The sequence below is a fragment of the Macaca fascicularis genome, chromosome 16 (genome assembly GCF_037993035.2).
Source record: "Macaca fascicularis isolate 582-1 chromosome 16, T2T-MFA8v1.1".
NCBI classification, from domain to species: domain Eukaryota; kingdom Metazoa; phylum Chordata; class Mammalia; order Primates; family Cercopithecidae; genus Macaca; species Macaca fascicularis.
In genome coordinates this window covers 16,071,236-16,092,028 of record NC_088390.1, presented here as the reverse complement: position 1 = coordinate 16,092,028, position 20,793 = coordinate 16,071,236, and the positions used below count along the sequence as shown (strand labels likewise).

The 20,793-nt window shown below is 39.7% G+C and overlaps 1 protein-coding gene across 6 annotated transcripts; it reads right to left on the bottom strand.

Annotated features, from left to right (window-relative positions):
- Nucleotides 1-1,201: 1,201 nt before the first annotated feature.
- On the bottom strand, nt 1,202-19,802 carry ZNF287 (zinc finger protein 287). Of its 6 annotated transcripts, XM_045375310.3 has the most exons (7): nt 19,540-19,794; nt 18,628-18,772; nt 17,915-18,515; nt 17,122-17,219; nt 14,295-14,421; nt 13,717-13,803; nt 1,202-4,328 (listed from the first exon to the last, which is right to left on the bottom strand). In XM_045375310.3, exons 3-7 carry the CDS (start codon nt 18,315-18,317, stop codon nt 2,758-2,760), a joined length of 2,286 nt encoding a protein of 761 aa, XP_045231245.1. In that variant the 5' UTR covers nt 18,318-18,515; nt 18,628-18,772; nt 19,540-19,794; the 3' UTR covers nt 1,202-2,757. The 6 variants fall into 6 exon arrangements, with proteins under 6 accessions (XP_045231245.1, XP_073874734.1, XP_065388891.1 ...); XM_074018633.1 differs by having other exon boundaries at nt 18,628-19,794; XM_065532819.2 differs by lacking the exon at nt 18,628-18,772 and having other exon boundaries at nt 19,502-19,794.
- Between the last annotated feature and the right edge of the window lie 991 nt (nt 19,803-20,793).

The window sequence follows — 20,793 nt, the reverse complement described above, 5'->3', positions numbered from 1 at the left end:
GGGTATACAGTTCACTTTATTATTTTTAAACCTTTCTGTATATTTGAAAACTCATAATAAAAAGTTCCGGAAAATAAAGCTATTTGCTAAAAACTGTTGAATAATTTGTGGGTCAGACAACTGTAAAAGTGGGAAAAATACACAAAAATCTAGAGTTCTCCACTATTACTAGTCTGTTATTTTATAAGGGCATCAATTGCCTCTGTTTATCAGTGGAAGACTTTATAAATGCATTATTTACATAAAACATACAAAGGCAGGAAATAACAGAGTAATGCAAAGGAAGGTGCTATGGACTGTCACATGCCACATGCTCAACCAAGGGAAATAAGTGCTGTGTGAGGGATGAAGCAGCATCAAAAAAATAAGGTCAAACAACTGTTACTTAAAAAAACATAGCTATATAAGCACAGTTTGAGTATTCTGCAACCTGTACTTTGTGCAGGATGATACTATGAAATCAAGGTTAACTAATGTAAGGGAAATGGAAATCAAGTTTTTTAAAGAAAACACTCAACAATATAGCCTTTAGGATGCTAGCATCCCGGGTCTTTCCTTCAGTACCTGTTTGTAGGATGGTTTTATAAACAGTAATGTCCAAAGGAAGTTGCATGGTTAATACAAGCTTAAATTGATATTTATAGTACCAGAATTGATATCAATTTCCCCTCATTTAGCTCAGGAAAACTTCCTGTACAAGGATGTCCCATGAAATCTGATTCACTACTTTTAAGCAGTTCCCAAGTAAATGTTATTTGTTGAACATTTCTTTGATATATGCACAAAAGTATTTTTAGTTATGCCAACTTTCACTCCATGCCAGTCAATTCTACTTTATTACTGAAATCTAATTTATATAATTTATTCATTAATTCAACCATGTATTGACTATGCACTATTATGCAAGGGACTGGAGAAACAAATATGAGCACAATGAAATCTCAGTTATCAGAATATGGCCTTATATTCTGGTAGTGGAATGCTGTAAATATGAAATACAATAGTATTTTTATCTATTTCTATTTGCATTTCTGCCAGTTTTCCTTTTAAGACCCACAAATCCAGTTATCATTGTTTAATGATTACTGCATCAGTGCTTTTGCCAATTAAATTTTTTCCTGACATGTTAAGAGTAACCTCTATTTTACTTGCATGTATGAGGGAGTGTCAGGCTTCCAATTATTCCTTAAAAATCAGTCACTTTGTTTTTAGTTTCTTCTAATATTCAGGCTGAATTCTTTTTTATTTAGCCACTCATTTTATAGGCAAAGCAAGTCCAATTACATTTCATGTTATAGCAATTATCTATGTATTTTTTTCCTCACTCCATTAAAATTTCACCTTTTCCCCTAACCCACATTCTGCAGTGAACTCAAATCTAATCTCCATTATTTATTTTTTCTCACATTATTTATATAGCTACACTATTACTTCCACTTCCTTCTCTTGGGATGTAGGTAGCATTTGGCAACCCATTTTAGCAGGTTGCTTATGCTCATCCCATGACCAAATATCACATCCTCACTCTCTCATTGCTCTGGAAATCTTTCTGTTGTGTAAACCACCTGTGATTTTCAGCACTGTAACAAGCCTTGAAAGGATCCAATTAGGAAGTCTGGGACCTAGGCATAGTAGACACTCAAGAAATGTGTTTAAGTGGAAGAAATGAACTTTCCATAGTAAAACAGTCACAGAGAAATCTAAAGTATAAATTTAGGAGTCAGATGAAAAAAATGCAAACTGTATACCTTATACCTACTTTTTTCCTTCAGGATGACCTTGAATGTCAAAACCTAGTAAAATCAAGGCTAATGTGTATTAAAAATTCATTTAAGCTTGGAGCATGTAATTTTTGCCTGATTAACTAAATCTCTACACATCTAATGTTATATACACATTAGTTTCTATCATATCTTTCATTAAGCTTCTCTTTAATATTTCGATATGTGAGGGAAGGTGTAACCAAACAGTGGTCATATAGAAATCTTTAAAATACTTTGAACTGTTTTTTTCAAACCTACTGGCTCCATATGGCAGTTATGGCATAACAGGAGAAGGGGAAGTAAAAAAGGGAAAGGAATCCTTTACATATTTTAAGGCTTCAAAGCTGGGAATAAAAGGCCTGAAAGCAGCTTTCTCTTTCCTGTAATTTTAAGATCACTCTCTGGTGTGAAATCTCTACTTGAAGGACACCTTCCCAAGTTACATTCATAAGGCCTCATCAGGATGTACAGTTGACCCTTGAACAACACATTTGAACTGTACAGATCCACGTATACTGGAATTTTTTTTTTTCAACTGAACAGAGTTTGAAAGCACATTATTCAGGGATGGGAAACCTGCGTAGATGTAGGGTTTTTCATATACACAGGTTCCACCAGGCTGACCGTGCAACTTGAGTATGGGTAGATTTTGGTGTACATGGGTGGTCCTGGAACCAATCCCCCGAGTATACTGAGGGATGACTGTACTTGAAATAAAGAGTTGATGAGTTATGTTTCTGAACACCCTTCACAGGGTTTCTTTCTGTAATGAATTAAACTCATATCAAATAAAGGTTAAGAAGTCAAGTTTCCTTCTTAAATTTCACATTAAATCTAAATAGGTTATATCCCTACCACTACTTCTGATACTTCTGCTGAGTGGTATCTAACATATTGCACTTCTTCGGATTTCTTCTGAATATTCTGACACACAGAATGCACAAAATAAAATTGAAATGAAGTTGTAAAACCTAATTGAAGTTTCCCTTATCCATTAATTACGATGTTTGGCACCTGTATGAACACGTTGATGCTGAATAAGGTTTGTACTCTGGGTGAAGGTTTTACCACATGTACGACATGCATAGGGTTTCTCTCCTGTGTGAATTCTCTGGTGTTGAATAAGGCATGTTCTCTGGCTAAAATCCTTATCACATTCATTACATTTATAGGGTCTCTCTCCAGTATGAGTTCTCTGATGTTGATTAAGTGATGAGGAATAAATGAAAGCTTTCCCACATTCATTACATTTATAGGGTTTCTCTCCAGTATGAATCCTTTGATGCTGAGTAAGATTTGCACCTTGTCTATATGCTTTCCCACATATATTGCATTTAAAGGGTTTTTCTCCATTATGAATCCTCTGATGTTGAGTAAGGTGCACACTCTGGCTGAATGCTTTCCCACACACACTGCATTTATATGGTTTCTCTCCAGTATGTGTTCTATGATGTTGAGTAAGATTTGCACTCTGGCTGAAGGCTTTCCCACATATATTACATATATAGGATTTCTCTCCAGTGTGAGTGGTTTGATGTTGAATAAGGGTTGAGGAATGAGCAAAGGCTTTTCCACATTCATTACATTTATAACACTTCTCTCCAGAATGAATTCTCTGATGTCGAATAAGGTAAGTACTCTGACTAAACACTTTCCAACATTCATTGCATTTATATGGTTTCTTCCCAGTATGTATTTTTTGATGCTGAAGAAGGTGTGTACTCTGACTGAAAGTCTTCCCACATTCATTGCATATATAAGGTTTTTCTCCAGTATGAACTCTCTGATGATTAATCAGTGATGAACTGTGACTGAAGGTTTTACCACATTCCAAGCATTTATATGGTTTCTCTCCAGTATGTGTCCTTTGATGGATGGTAAGGTGTGCACGCTGACTAAAGTCTTTCCCACAGTCATCACACTTATAGGGTTTCTCTCCAGTATGAATTCTCTGATGTATAGTAAGGTGTGCACGCTGGCTGAAGGCTTTACCACACTGGTGACATTCATATGGTTTTTCTCCAGTGTGCATTCTCTGATGTGCAATGAGGGATGAAATATGCCTAAACTCCTTCCCACATTCTTCACATTCATACGATTTCTCTTTGGCATGGGTACTTTGGTGTTTCAGGAGGGAAGGGTATTTCCTAAATTTTTTCCCACACACATTACACTTGTAAGGCTTCTCTCCAGGAAGTATTTTCCTATGTACAATACCATATGAGACATGATTGAAGGTTGCCCTGCCTTCATTATACACAGAAGTTTTATTATCTAATTGGGTATCAAACTGTACAATTAGGTTTGAATGCTTTTCAAAATTATTTCTATATATATCATATTTACTAAGACATTCTTCTGTAGGATCATCTTCTTGTGAAAGGACTGACTTCAAACTGAAACCTCTTTCATTAGTGTGAAATTTCCAGAAGCCACCTGTTGCTCGCCTCTGTAATCTATCATTGTAGTCATATGAGTCTTCTAATTTGATGGTCTGGGTTTCTTCCTTTGTGAGTTTAGACATATTCTCCACTGGAGTACATGCTTGGACTTTAGTTTCCCATTCTGAAATAAAAAAAATATAAAAAGTCTTTATTTTGAGAGAGGAAACTGCCAAAATAGAAACAATAAACATAGATAAAATGCCCAAAGAGAACAGCTCTGAAAACGTCATCATCATGGCCTTTCAAATTTGGGAAAGGAGACAAAAAGGGCAAAAAAAAGGGAGACTAAGTTGTTGAAAACAGACAGGTTCTTCATATTCAACATGGACACAGAGGGAATAAAACAGATTAAGTCAGGTGACAGAGCTAAGAGAAGCCAAAACAGTGATAACACTGTGTGGGATAACTTGGGATGGCTTCATGGATTAATTTATGTAATGGGTTCATAAAGTAGACATGCTGACTCTCATCACTCTCTCTTCCAATCTGCTCTGCACAATTCCACATAATATTCCTAAAGCAATTTCACCAAGTGCTTTCTATGCTCAAATATCTCTAGTAAATCTCCCATAGCCTAAAACAATGGTTTTCAAGGTAGTCCTCCTACTAGCAGCATAAGCATCACTATCATCAAGAAATGTGTTAACATTATTGGGTCTCACCAAGACATACTGAATCAGAAACTCTGGCAGTAGAGCTGAGTAATCTATTTTATTAAACCCAGCAGTTTTGCTACCTACCAAAGTTTAAGGACTAGTGGCTTAAACTATAAAAGTGAAAAAGTTTAGAATACCTCCACTTGGCATTCAATCCCAGAATAACTAAGCCCTTTCTATTCTATTCTGTCTCCTACTACAACTCATGTTCAGCTTAATTTAAAGTTATCCGCTATTTTTTTTTTTTTTTTTTTTTTTTGGAGACAGACTCTGTGCCATCTTGGCTTACTGCAACCTCTGCCTCCCAGGTTCACGTAATTTTCGTGCCTCAGACTCCTGAATAGCTGGGATTACAGGCAGTAACCACCATGCCCAGCTAATTTTTGTATTTTTAATAGAGACACGGTTTCACCATGTTGGCCAGGCTGGCCTCAAACTCCTGGCCTCAGGTGGTCTGCCTGCCTCAGCCTCCCAAAGTGCTAGGGTTACAGGTATGGGCTGCCACACTCGGCCTAAAGTTATCCACTACGCTTCATAATATTCTCTAGATGCCATGCTAATCCTAGACTCTAGGCCTTCTCTTACGATGCCTTCTCCACCTATTAAAAAAGCTGTTTATAGTCCAACTCATATTTCTCTCTACAATGCTTCTTTGAATTTAAAATACAGATTAGAGGCCAAGCTCTGTGGCTTTCTCCTGTAATCCCAGCACTTTGGGAGGCCAAGGCAGGTGGATCACTTGAGGTCAGGAGTTCGAGACCAGCCTGGCCATCATGACGAAATTCTATCTCTACTAAAAATAGAAAAATTTAGACAGATGTGGTGGTGTGCGCCTGTAGTCCCAGCTACCTGGGAGGCTGAGGCATGAGAATTACTTGAGCCTGGGAGGTGGAGGTTGCAGTGAGCCATGATCGCCCCACTGCACTCTAGCCTGGATGACAGAGCAAGATCCTGTCTTCAAAAAAATAAAATAAAATATAGATTAGGTTGAATCATATAGGAAATTGCCTTTTTTTATAAGTCAAAATGGCTGAATGTCAGTAACCCTATATGGTTCAACCTAATATAGTATTGGGCTCATGACAGAACTTGGCTTTATATGAGTACAGTCATGGATTGCTTAACAATGAGGATACGTTCTGAGAAATGCGGTGTTGGGTCAATTTCATCCCTGTGTGAGCATCATAGGGTATACTTATATGAACCTAGATGATATACATATATTTTCTTTTTTTAAACATGGAAAGCTAAATGTACCAGCACTATTACTGAATATCAATAATTTCCCCTACTTGATCTGCAATACAAATATCAAGTGCTTATATATCAGGCTTCTATATATGCTCCATTGTTGTCTTATGGGACCACTGTCATACATGCAATTTGTTGTTGACCAAAAAATCATTATGCAGCACATGACTGTAATTCACAATTCTGTACATTTCTTATATTTCCAACCTAGGTGCAAATTCTGGAAATAGTTTATCCTTCTTACACATTTCCTTTAAAAATGGCCCAAGACTCTGGATATGGTGGTGACTCAACTGAAATGGTAAAATAAATGACATTAACATGTAAAAAGGTGAACTCAAATCAAAGTGTACACAGATGTGCATGCATACACATAACCAAACACACACACACCAAACCAAACCAAACCAAAAAGGTTGACCCTCAATCGAACCTGGCTGTAATAAGGCAGTCAAATGTGTATTTGTTGCTGCCTATTAAGTTTCTTGTATAAATATTTAACACAAAATTTAAGTTACAACCTCTATCCTTTGAAACCAGGTGGGAAACATATAACTTGCAAATATCAAGAATTACATAATGTAATTTAATCAAATACAGAATTTATAATATAGCAAAAATGGTACTAAATATTTCAGAAACTTTCTAAGAGGCAAATCACAGTATAATACCTTTACAAATATATCTATTCAATTGAGTAATATGCAGTAATTGAAAATGACAGCTACATCATCAGTAAGGGACTAGTTATTAATAGAATAAGGGATAACAGAATATTGATAACTGATAATTAGGTAGGTCTAGGTACATTGACATGAAAAAGTGTGCAGGATACATTAAGTGAAAAAAAAAGCAGGTGTGTAAAAAAATGTAGAGCAACATCCTAGCTGTGTAAAGATATGCTATTTGTGTTACACACAGACAGACACACACACACACCCCCCCCACCCACACACGTAATCTAAGGGGAGAAGGTCCTGGTCATGACTGAGGAGAGAGGTACACTTAATATTTGCTTCCTTGTACTGCTTGAATTTACAAACGACTTTTTTTACTTTTATTCAAATACAAAATCATAGTTTATATAAGAAAATGTTTAGGAGTAATGTTAAATGAAAAAGAGTATCATAACAAGCATGAAAACACATCAGAAGTGGAAAAAAAATTACCAAAATGCTAATAATGATATAGGTTTTCGTTTCTAGTTTCTAATTTTCAATAAATTTGCTATATTACTTTTGTTGCTATTTATTACTAGTAAGTAGTTATATTCCATTCCAGTAGGTGTAGCAAAATAAAAAGTAATAAAGAAACATAGAAAATAGTTATATTACTTTCATGAAAGAAAAAAATTTATAAACCAACTTTCTCAAACCAGGATTTGTTATTCCCCTCCCCAGAAGAAAATGAGAATGTGGATGGACTGTACAAGTAGGTGTGTATACACACAAAAAAGAGATGAGATAATACCAGAAGCTGAATTCAACTTCTGTGTAATCAGTATCAGTCTATGACAGATTGTACATACAACTGAAAAGTACTAAAGTTATAATTAACAAACTTAAAGTGAAAGACTGAATAATGACCAGGAATAAGTTGCTACTATAAACACACTTTTTTTTTTGATATGGAGTTTTGCTTTCGTTGCCCAGGTTGGAGTGCAATGGTGCGATCTCGGCTCACCACAACCTCCACCTCCCGGGTTCAAGCGATTCTCTTGCCTCAGCCTCCTGAGTAGCTGCGATTACAGGCATGTGCCACTACGCCTGGCTAATTTTGTATTTTTAGTAGATAGGGTTTCTCCACGTTGGTCAGGCTGGTCTTGAACTCCTGACCTCAGGTGATCCACCCGCCTCAGCCTCTCAAAGTGCTGGGATTACAGGCAAGAGTCACTGCGCCCGGCTGATAAATGCACATTTTTAAACAAATTAGTTTACCAAAACTTCTGAAACAGATCATTAAGCAGGGTTTAAATACATGTTTATCACTAAAACCAGAAAGGATTGGTTAGAAGTGTTATCCCTTGGTTAATAAGGACAAACAGTGGTATAATATTTCCAAACAGAGGAGATTAATGTTGACTCAGGTAATCAAGGAAAGCTTCAGTGGGAGAAGTGTGATTTGAAATGAGCCTCAAAGAATGGCAAAGTACTGTATAAACATAAAGAACTATAAACCATAAAATATAAACATAAAGAACTATAAAAGATCTGAGACAGTAATGGCCATCAAACCAATACTACTATTCTGTTTGTTAATTATCAAAGTTTCCATTTCCTGAAGTATGACTAACCTACTTCCTGAAGTACCCTAACTAAAGGTAGATTCAACTTACTATATATCTCTGAGCTGGCAAGAAAGCAAAATCCTCACAGGCCAAAAATTAAGTAAAAGCAGGAAGGCAAGAAGTGAGTAATAGCTGAAGTTGACTGCCTGAGATAGCTCTTCAATCATGTTTGATGACCTTAAGCTTCCATTTTGAGGGTACAAGGGATTCTGGGGCTAGAAGACAAAGGCTGGGGCCCAGCCAAGGAGAGGAGGCTGACAGGAGTCCCTTGAACAGAGGACTACACACTATGTAAGAACAGGCTAGGCTAAAAAAACAAAACCCCAAAACCTCACTGTTCAGAAGGAAAAAAGGAACTGTCTTTCTCAGTCTTGGTGCTCTTTGGGGGGAGAAAAATCCCCCCCTCTCCAAATGCATAACCATACATTGCCCTTTCTTGAGTATTCAGAGCCCAAATTTGTGCTCTCTGATGATCTAAAAAACTCTTCATGTTGAGAAGTGACTTCAGACTGCAAGTATCTCCCAGAAGACTATCCTGACTCTAATCCAGGCTTATTTCCATACTCTGTATGTTTTCTCAGTGCCTAGAGTGTGCAGAATGTGTTCCCCAGAGAATTTAGTGTGCTGTAGGTGTATTTTGTATTTTGCCAACTAAGGCATATAAAGCGATAAATTATAGAGAATAATTAGCTTTTAAAGTTTATGACCCTTAAAATACCTAATGACCAAAGTTAGTTTTTTAAAAAAGTGAAACAATTCACTCTAAGGTAGCATTTTTTTTTTTTTTTTTTTTTTTTTGAGACAGAGTATTACTCTCTCACCCAGTGGGAATGCAGTGGTGTGACCTTGGCTCACTGCAGCCTTGATCTCCCGGGCTCAAGTTATCCTCTCACTTCAGTCTCCCTGAAGCTGGGACTATAGTCATGAATCACCACGACCAGTTAATTAAAAAAATTTTTTTTAGTAGAGACAGGTCTCACTATGTTGCCCAGGGTGGTCTCAAATTCCTGAGTTCAAGCGATCTGCCTGCCTCAGCCTCCCAAAGTGTTGGGGTTACAGGTGTGAGCCACTGTGCCTGGCCATATCATATCTGTCATTATTATTTAATTCACTGTTGTATACTAGCATCCATATTGGTGGATATATAAGAAGTCAGTGTCTTAGATTTAAAAAATGGAATAATGGCTGGGCGCCATGGCTCACACATGTAATCTCAGCACTGGAGGCCAAGACAGGTGGATCGCTTGAGCCCAGAAATTGAGACCAGTCTGGGAAACATAGCAAGACCCTGCTCTGCAAAAAATACAAAAATTATCTGGGCATGGTGGCACACACCTGTACTCCCAGCTACTCAGGAGGCTGAGGTGGAAGGATCGCTTGAATGCAGGAGATAGAGGTTGCAGTGAGCCATGGTCATACCATTGCACTCCAGCTTGGGTGACAGAGTGAGACTCTGTCTCAACAACAGCAATAAAATAAAATAAAATAATAAAATAAAATAAAAAATGGAATAACAAAGCAAGATGCAAGAATATACATAGTATACTTCTTTCGTATACAAAAGAAGATAATATATTATTAATTTATTTTTGCAAAGAGAAACATAGGAAGGATACACCAGAAACTGATGATCATGGTTACCTATAGGGAGTAGGTGGAAAGAGAGCAGAAGGAAAGGAAATGTATACCTTTCTATATAGTTTTTGAGTTATCAGCCATGTTACTGTTTTCGCATACTCAAAAATGTAAATTAAAAATAATTTTAAAAAGCAAGAAAACACTATCCTTAGTGGTATATATTCTAAGGACAAAAAGGACTTCAAAGAAATCTTGAACTTTCTAGACTGTTTGTTATAGTGATGTAAATTTGAAACTATTTTTGTGTGTAACATATGATACAGCAAATAAGTAAATATGCTGATGTTGGAAACTAGGTTATTCACTGCATGAGACAGGAGATACAAAATGGAAAATGGGAATATATAAAATGGAATATCCTTGTTGTGTTAGATTTGAATTGGAGTTTAAGTATGAACTCCTGACTTAAAAGAACTAACACACATGTACACATGCATAAACACACACAAACACACACACACACACAAACTTCCTAGCTCTATCCACTGAACAGTAGCAATGATACCATTAAACAGTGAATACACTTATGGCCCAGATCTTGGTTTCTAAGTACCATTCCCTACTAAAATGAATCAGGATTCCTTGGAGAAATCCCAAGTCTAAGGTGAGCATAAGGTGAGCCTAAAGAACATCTGGTTGTGCCAGAAAGCAAGGAAATGGATGAAGACTAATTGGGACATGTCAAAAAGATGCTGGACTTTGTTTGATGCTAGAGTGCCCAAATTTGGAACAATTGAGCATCAAAAACACAAAACAAAATGTAAAAACTGGAATTAATGGACTAATAATACATAAATATACATACATATATATATATTTTTCCTTTTTCTTTTTTGAAATGGAGTCTCGCTCTGTTGCCCAGGCTACAGTGCAGTGCCACAATCTTGGCTCCCTGCAATCTCCACCTCCCGAGTTCAAGCGATTCTCCTTCCTCAGCATCCCCAGTAGCTGGGACTACAGGCACGCACCACCATGCCCAGCTAATTTTTGTATTATTATTATTATTATTTTTAGTAGAGACAGGGTTTTACCATGTTGACCAGGCTGGTCTCAAACTCCTGACCTCAAGTGATCCACCTACCTTGGCCTCCTAAAGTGCTGGGATTACAGGAGTGAGCCACCGTGCCTGGCCAACTAATCATATATTGAATTTTTAAAATTTCCATTAGTCCACAGTGGTATATACATAAAAATGGGGTGAGGGAAGGAGAGCTATTCTTTTTTGTTTTTTTTGAGATGGAGTCTAGCTCTATTGCCTAGGCTGGAGTGCAGTGGCACAATCTTGGCTCACTGCAACCTCCGCCTCCTGGGTTCAAGTGATTCTCCTGCCTCAGCCTCCCAAGTAGCTGGGATTACAGGCACCCGCCACCACACCCAGGTAATTTTTGTATTTTCAGTAGATACAGAGTTTCACTGTGTTGGCCAGGCTGGTCTCGAACTCCTGACTTCGTGATCCACCCACCTTGGCCTCCTAAAGTGCTGGGATTACAGGCGTACCCGGCCGAAATAGCTATTCTTTAATGAAGAATGCTGTTAATAATTTAGAAAAGATGACTGAATTAGAAAATCACCATTTTGTAGCTGGGCATGGTGGCTCACGCCTGTAATCTCAGTACTTTGGGAGGCCAAGGCAGGTGGATCACCTGAAGTCAGGAGTTTGAGACCAGCCTGGCCAACATGGTGACACCCTGTCTCTACTAAAAATACAAAAACTAGCTGGGTGTGGTGGCACATGCTTCTAACCCCAGCTACTCTGGAAGCTGAGGCAGGAGAATTACTTGAACCCAGGAGGCAGAGGTTGCAGTGAGAGGCGATCACGCCATTGCACTCCAGCCTGGGCAACAAGAGTGAAACTCCATCTCAAAAACAACAAAAACGAAAATCACCATTTGCAACCAGCAATATAACAATGCAAAGATAATCAAATGGATGCTAAAAATTTTAAGTAAAAGATTATCGAGGAATAGTCATGTGACCTCAAAGTATCACTCCACAGATTACTTATTAATCATAAAGAATGCACCTTTAAAAAGGAGAGATCCTGTAGACACCACCTTAACCAAACTGAGCATCACCAATGATGAGATAAATTACCACTATGTACCTCCTGAGGAAATGCAATGGAAGATACATATCACCTTTCAAATATTCTTGGTAAAATCTTTAAACTGACTAATCTTTAGGAAACAATGAGGCAAATCTAAACTGTAGGTCATTAAAAAAAACTGGCTTGGATCCTTTAAAAAATGTCAATATCATGAAAGACTTTTTTAAAAAAAGAAAAAAGGCTGGGGAACATTTCTCTATTAAAAGGTACTAAAGATACGAGATAAACAAGTGGAACATGTGATTCCTGACTGGATCCTGTATTGGGGAGAAAAATATCTATAAAGGATGTTTTTGGGACAGTTGGGAAAAATCTGAATATTTGACTATACATTTGATGACACTATTATATAAATGTTAAATATCTAGAGTGAGAGAATGGTGTCATGCTTATGTAGAAGAATGTTCATGTTCTTAGAAGGTATTTAGGGGTTGTCATGATGTCTATTAAAATGGCTCAGTGCAAAAACCTTTGTAGAGAGATAGAGCAAAAGTGGCTAAACGATGATAATTAGTGATTCCAAGTAGACAGTACATAAGTGATTAATGTAATGTGCCTGTGTAGGTTTGAAATTGTTTAAAATGAAGTTACTGTGGAGGGAATAAGCAAGGAGTGAGAATGAAAAAGTCCATGACTAAGGAACAAGTTCAATAATAAAAATATGATGCAGATATAAAAAAAGAAATGAGGAAGCTCTTTACATACTCATTTGGAAGGCTTTTCAAGATATACTTTTAAGTTAAAAAAGCAAGGTACAAAACAGTATGTATAGTATGCTACCATTCATATTAAAAATGGAGAAAAACTATTTTTATATTGACTTTACATGCAAAAAACTCAAAGCAAAATAAACATCTCTAACAACTGTTTATTGCCACACTTTTATCCTGGAGACAACAGTTGTTCAAACTTTATTACCTGACTTCTACTTATGTGGGAGGACAGACTTCTACAGGAAAACAGTGGTTCATGGACATGCTCTAATGACAGCGGTCACATGCTAGGGAGATGTAGGAACTGGGTGAATGTGGTATTCAGGTGGGTAATTTATATATATATTTTTATATATATTTTGCTTTATACATTTTTAAAAATTGTGAATCGTGAATATATTATCTTTAAAGTAATTAGAAAATAAAAAAGAAAGGGATGATTTAGAAAAGTGAAGGCAGGGGGATGTAGGGATTTGTCAGTGAACAGAATAAAAGAAACTCAAAAAGAAGAAGGTTTAACATTTAAATTTTTAGGGGGCATTCATGCATGTTTAAATCTAGAGGAAGGGGAACATGGCACAATGAAAGCCCTAGACAAAGCCCTAAGAGATGAGACCTAGAGGTCATGTAGAAGGATAAAATGAGAAGAGACACGGGAAAAGTGTGTTAATAGTGATCTTAGGAAGCTCTTCCTGAAGAGGCCTCTGTAAAGAAGCAACACCAAACAGCTCAGTGTTCTTCACAGGCTAGAAAGCCTTTGCAAAAAGTGACCTGGTCATATTTAAAATGCATATCTCACCACACTTAGGATATAGATTCTTAAATGCAAAGAAGCTCATGTGCTTTCTGTTTCTCACCTGGACTAGGGCCTTCTAAAATTTCTTTTATCACCATCCATGGTTCTTCCAACATGGGAATCACAGTTGGTCTGTACACTGTAAGTCCTGTTCAGGAGGAATATAATGAATTTTATCCTGGAGATAAACAGTTGCTCCAAGTTTTATTACCAGACTTCTACCTATCTGAGAGAACAGACCTCTGTAGGAGAACAATAGTTCATGGACATGATCTAATAAGAGAATTAGGCTGTTGGTTGTTATCCTTTTCCGAGACAGGATAACAATTTCCTGCCACTTAAGAGGATATGTGAAGGAAGAAACCTTCCTTTAGAGTAGCAAAGGCTGGGCAAGGCAGCATCGGGTGGCAGCACTATGAAGCTGTGCATCAGTTGCTAATGTTCTCTCACTTAAAAACCTTTCATTTGGGAAACGGGAGTAAAACAGTCACTCTTGTGGTTGAATGAGATAAGAACATTTATTTCTAGACCCCATTTTTAGCCAAGCATGTCTGAGGGCCAACCCATTTTTAACAACAGGTATATGAAAGAGACCCGGGGGGACAGGCTGAGAGGAGGAGGGGTAGAGATGATCCTTACCCAGAGAAACCATGTTCCAATAGTTCTGTAGTGTCACAGTCTTGTATAATTCCTTCTGCACAGGACGCATTAACTCCCAGTCCTCCTGGGTGATGTCTACAGCCACATCTTTGAATGTCATCGATTCCTAAAATATCAAGTGTAACTTAACTCAGTTCAAGAACTAATGGCAAAGGGGACACGGATGACACTGGGTGTATGTATGCTGGGGGAGTGTCACAGAATTTTAAGCTTTAGTAGGATCCTAGAAGTTGTCTAGTCAAAACCCTTCCCCGACATATGGACAGCCCCACAGCATCTCTCCATGACCCTAAACGGAAGTTTGAAAATAGATCAGAATTTATTTTCACTTGGCACTCGTGCATGCATTGGTGGCAGCTCCATTTTACAAAGAAAAAGTTTATTATTAATATTTTTAAAAGAGACAGGGTCCACTCTGTTGCATGTGCTGGACTAGTGCATGCATTGGTGGCAGCTCCATTTTTAAAAGGAAAAGGTTTATTATTATTATTTTTTAAAAGAGACAGGGTCTCGCCTGGTCACCTGGGCTGGAGTGCAATGGTCCAACCATTGTTCACTGCAGCCCCGAACTCCTGGGCAGAAGTGATCCTCTCACCTCACCCTCCCGAGTAGGTGGGACTACAGGCACACACCACCACAGTTGGCTAATTTTTAAATTGTTTTGTAGAGATGGGGTTTTGCTATGCTGCCCAGGCTGGTCTCAAACTCCTGAACTCAAGCGATCCTTCACCTCAGCTCCCCAAAGTGTTGAGATTACAGAAGTGATCCACCATGCCTGACTTGAGTTTTAAATTTTAAACACAGATGACACAGAGTTGAATGGTTTTGCTTTTCAAGCTATGCTTTAAGAATAAATCCAACATATTATAATTAAAATGTTAAGATATTTTTATGTGTTCTATAGTTAAATTCAGTCTTTCTTTTAAAAAATGTAACAGATGCCAATAATCACAGTGTTGAACTGCTGCACTGTTAAATACAATTCACAATCTGGTAAGGTTAGTGCCTTTCTTGTTTGCTCTTCTTTTGTTAAAAAGATAGTATTATCTTACATGTTTCTTTTTTATTTATTTTTTTTTGAGACAGAGTCTTGCTCTGTTGCCCAGGCTGGAGTGCAGTGACCTCCCGAGTAGCTGGGATTACAGGCGCATGCCACCATGCCCAGCTAATTTTTGTATTTTTAGTAGAGACAGGGTTTTGCCATGTTGGCCAGGCTGGTCTCCAAACTCCTGACCTCAGGTGATCCAGCTGCCTCCGCCTCCCAAAGTGCTGGGATGACAGGTGTGAGCCACTGCGCCTGGCCATGTGTTTATTTTTGCATATAATTGTATCTTTAAAAAATAATATTGGAGGCTAGGTGCAGTGGCTCATACCTATAATCCCAACACTTTGGGAAGCCAAGGCAGGAGGATCACTTTGAGGCCAGAAGTTTAAGACCAGCCTGGGCAATTTAGTGAGATCCTATCTCTTAAAATTTTTTTTCTTTTAAATCATATTGGGATTTAAAACTTGTATTAAGTTTATAACTTAGGGAGAACTGGTGACTTTATAATATTTAAGGTTTCTTTCATGTTCCACAAAATATTAGACATGAAAGTACTGCAATATTTATACTATGCTTAGTTTTAGATATTTTAAATTTTTTGGGGGGGTGTGATACTGGAAGCATTTTTTTCATTTTATCATTTATCTCATTTTTATGTGTATATGTTGATATATATGTATGTATATATGTGATTAATTTTTGCATGTCATTTTCTGTAGTCATTTTATCCAGTTTTTCTATTAGTGTTTCTAACAGTTTTTCCCTTGATTTTGTTAGGTTTTCCAGGTAAATGTTCACATCATCAATGAATAATCATTTTAACTTGGTTGCCAAAGGCTTTCCAATTTCAGAAAGACCAGTTATATTTTTACAGTAAATCTTTCTCTTAAGGTAGCTTGAGTTACTATTCTTTAAAATAATACAGACTCATGGCCGGGCACGGTGGCTCACATCTGTAATCCCAGCACTCTGGGAGGTCAACGCGGGTGGATCACCTGAGGTCAGGAGTTCAAGACCAGCATGGCCAACATGGCTAATCCCTGTCTCTACTAAAATACAAAAATACAAAATACAAAAATTAGGCAGGCATGTTGGCGCGCACCTGTAACCCCAGCTACTCCAGAGGCTGTGGCATGAGAATCACTTGAACCCAGGAGGTAGAGGTTGCAGTGGACCAAGATCGCACCACCGCACTTCAGCCTGGGCAACAAAGTGTGATTCTGTCTCAAAAAATATACATAAATTCATGATCAACAATAATATGACAGAATGCATGGCCTTTAACTACTTGTTAATGAGGAAAAATAATAGTAACAATCATCTATTAATTGTTTAATCCAGGCTAACTACAAGTCTCATAATATTTAATACTCACAATCTAAGAGGTAAATGCTATTTATGAGAGTAGAATAACTCAGGCTAAGAGAGGTTAAGTATCTTGTCCCAAATTGCAGTTCCAGTGGTAGAGCCAGGAACCAAAACCTAAATCCATCTGGCTGTGGAGGTCAATCCTGTATCCTCTATGTGATATTGCTGACAAAGTCAAAGTAAGGAAAGACATATGGGAAGGGAAGGGAATGGAAGCCCCTTTTCTTTATAGTACATTCACCTACCTTAACAGACCAAGATAACATAGGAGAGAAACTGGAGCTTAAGTCCTTGATAGAGCTTCTGGGGGCACAGTAGTTATAGGGCCAGGTCAGAAAATGTCCTCACACACTAAGAAGGCATCTTAAAATCAGAAAACACAGTCACACTCACTTTGGTCACCAAGTCATTTAGCCATCCTGCCTGGAAAGCATGTTTTCCTCTGGGGTCTTCCTCTGGGGTATCTTGGGAAAGGGTAGAGTTTTGAGGAGCTAGAGAAGAGAAAGAGGTCATGAGGGAGATTAGTCCTTTTTGAATAGACTAGGAAACCCCTCACCAAATAGATGCCTACACTTTCTTAAATTGAGAAGAAGGAAATAAAAAACAGCACTCCTACTTCAAAGCATCAGACGAAAGGGCCAATGACTTGTCCTAAGACATCAAAACACACTTCAAAAACAAGCTTGCTCTAAAAATCTTAAAGAGTATGAACAAAATTCACATTTTAACTAAATCCTTACAGAATATTAATTTTGTGAGTTATCTCTTAATAAGGGAATGTTCTCTAGACCCTTTCTTCCTTTTTTGGAAGTATTTTATTGTAAAATTCAATTCACAAAGCAAATGATTAGTAGAATGGTGCAAACCTCTGCAGGTACTTTCTGAGGGCTCACACAGTGGTAATTTGGTTGTGTCTGGTCATTCTTTCAAGACATTTTTCCTGGGGGTTTAGATAATGTGTGTTTGCTCCCAAGCAATCTGGAAGGAGAACATCATGGATGGAGCTCATGTTAAAGCCTTGTTCTCACTCACTAACCTTTGTTCTCCCCAATTTCTTTCTTTTTAAAAAATGCATCCTGGCCCTCTCAGTGTTCTCCCCAATTTCTTTAAAGGAGCTGCTCAGATGTGCTAGTTGTCTTCTTTAACCACCCAGGGATTCCTCCCCTCTCTGCTCTATGATTCTCACCTTCCTCTTCTAGAATCTGAGTCAAATCCTCCACCAGAGTCACTGCTTCCTCGCTGCTCTCTGGATACTGGGACTTTACCCAAGTCCTAACCTCACCAGGCAGGATGGTCAGGAATTGCTCCAGCACCAGCAGCTCCAAAATTTGTTCCTTTGAGTGAATCTCAGGTCTCAGCCACTTAAGGCAGAGCTCTCGGAGTTGACTCAATGCCTTTCGAGGACCAGCCAGGTCTGGGTATGGAAAATTCCTAAAATTCTGTCGACAGGTCTCAGTGTCACGCAAGAATCTCGAAGTAAGGATTTCCTTCTCAACATTGTAGGGTCCACTCTGAGCCTTGTCTGACTTCCACCTTAGAAGGATTTGGGAACGTGAAGAATTGTTCATCCTCTTGCTTGAGGCTAACATTGCTACAGACAGGAGAGTCAATCTGGCAATATCCTTTATTTCTCCAGTAGTGAGCCAACTGCTTGAAGTCTCATGCTAGAGTCACAAGGACACTATATCAAAGGCTGCTGCAGCCGAGGGCAGAACAGAATCAAGGAAGAGTTAGCAGCCTTAGTGACAAATTCTGAGCCCAGAACTTGCAGGGATGGATAAAAGACCCTGAAACACAAGCATGGACCACAAGGTCAAGAATCCCTGGTGTACTCTACTATACATATACACACACAGAAACAGACTCGCAGTGTGCATAGATGAACACGCGTAGCTTTACCTTGTCTTCCTCCCCTATATCCTTAGACTTGTAAGGGAACTGCAATCTGCTTGGGGTTGGTGGGGGATGGAGCTGCTATTAAAAAGGTAGTGTCAGAGGCAATGACTCAAAGAATCTAAGCAAAACAACAGATTAAACCTCTAACCTGTTGAAACAAAAATTAAACATTTTTATAGAGAAAATAGTTTCACTATTTTAGTCACTGATGTTACAGAAGCTGTAATGACTGAACTGGCTCTCAACAACAACAGAGCGAATCTGTTACTTGGAAGAAACGAGGAGAATTTCTTCTTAATACAGTGCTCAAGGTTCCCAAGGGAACTGTCAGGGGAAAGGGCGAGCCATTTCTCTGCTTTGCATGTTAATGCCAGACGATTCTAGCCTTTCACTATCAGAGGGCTGGGAAGACCAGCGGGTTGGACTGGAAAAGAGTGAAGAGGTTGGTGTGACTTGAAGTCCTTTAAGTGCTTCTACAGGAGACAGTTCTTTAAGGATATATTGGAAACAAGGATTCTCGAAGGAAACCTTAGAACCGGCCTGATCTGGAGGAGAACCGACACCACCTGTCCCCAGGCTCCAGCTCCGAGCCCTGCTCAGACACAGTCGTGCCGCCAAACACAACTGTTTACAAGGCCCTGCAGAGAAGATGCGACAGCCTTGCCTTGCCTCCTGTCGCCTCCCCTTCCCGGCCAAGTCCCTCTGCCTCTTACTCCTCTTCAGCCGCAGGGTCGAGGGCGAGGGCAGGGGGGGAGTCGGGGACCCTGCGACGCGCAACGCTGGGACTGGGCCCACAGCAGCCTCCACCCCGTCTTTGCCCTCCCGCAGGCCACTAGCACGGGAGCCCGCGCGTGGACGGGATAGGGCTGTCACTGACCGCGCGGACACTCGCGCACTGCGCCCGGACATCAATACCTGTCGCTGGGACCCGGCCGACGGGCAGCCGTAGCGGCCCTAAGGCCACAGGCAACAATGGCGACGCTGGCACAGGCGCCTGCGTGGCGGGCTCAGTACTGAGCGGCAGCGGGTCCTCGGGCTCCGCCAGTTCCCTTCCCTGCAAAGCACAGAGTGTCCCGGCCAGGAGCTGCACGTTCCAGCCCGGTCCTGAGAAGCCCGGCCCAGAAGCCTCGGCGCCTCTGCCTCGCCGCGACCTCGCCTCGGCGTCACTGCGCATGTGCACCAGGAGAACGCTGCGCGCCCGCAGAGCCAATCGGAGCCCGAGTTTCGGCCTCCCCCTCCCGCGCCTCTGGCCCTGGACCTGTCTCCATGGCAACCTCCTCCACCCATCGCTCTGACTTGCTTGTCAGCCTGCGAGGTTCCGAAGGGAACTTCAAAGTTTCCCCGGGCAGACGCAGGTCTGGTAGACGTCTTAAGAGGCCAGGGAGGTGCCAGTAGCTGGAGGAACGCAGGGAGTTGAAGCCCCGCGCCAATTACCCAGAGAAAACCGGGTGCCAGATTTCCTAGAGGAAAAATGGGCAGGGAAGATGTGGGTCTGAAGGCAGAAAGACTTAACGTACGGTTTCGGGCTTTACTGTGCATACGTATTAACTGTTAAAGGTTCTCATTTCCTCCTCAGGAATTTGATTCTGAGACTTTCAGATTGGGGGAAAAAACCCATGTTATTTCTTTCTTTTTTCTTTTGAGACGGAGTCTCGCTCTGTCCGCCAGGCTGGAGTGCAATGGTGCGAGCTTGGCTCACTGCAACCTCTGCCTCCTGGGCTCAAGCGATTCTCCTGTTTCAGCCTCCCGAGTAGCTGTTATTTCTAAGAGACACAAACAAAAATACATAAAACACTGTAAAAATAAAATGACAGAAAAACATATTCAAGGTGTTCCCGTTATCTACTGTTCTATTAACAAACCACCCCAAAACTTAGTGGTTTTGAAGAACAATCACCTTATTATGCTCATAAATTTCGTGATGAGGAATTTAAAAGGGGAACTGAGTGGGTGGGCCTTTGCCTCATTATGTGTGTAGCCTCCGTTGGGATGATTTGATGGCTGGGAGGGACCGCTACCAACATGGCTTTTCCACTCACATGTCTACTGCTTGGGAGGAGTTGGGCTAAAATATGAGCTTGGCTTGTATTTCACCAGAGAGCCTCAATGTGGTCTCTCCAGTATAAAGGACTGAGGCAGCTGGACTTATTACATGGCGGCTCTGGGCTC

Coding starts and splice junctions, on each gene's coding strand:
- ZNF287 (XM_074018633.1), bottom strand. CDS start 18,317: ATGTTAGCCTCAAGCAAGAGGATGAACAATTCTTCACGTTCCCAAATC. Junction 14,422..17,121: donor TAAATGACTTGGTGACCAAA/GTGAGTGTGACT, acceptor TTGATATTTTAG/GAATCGATGACATTCAAAGA. Junction 13,804..14,294: donor TTGGAACATGGTTTCTCTGG/GTAAGGATCATC, acceptor CCTCCTGAACAG/GACTTACAGTGTACAGACCA.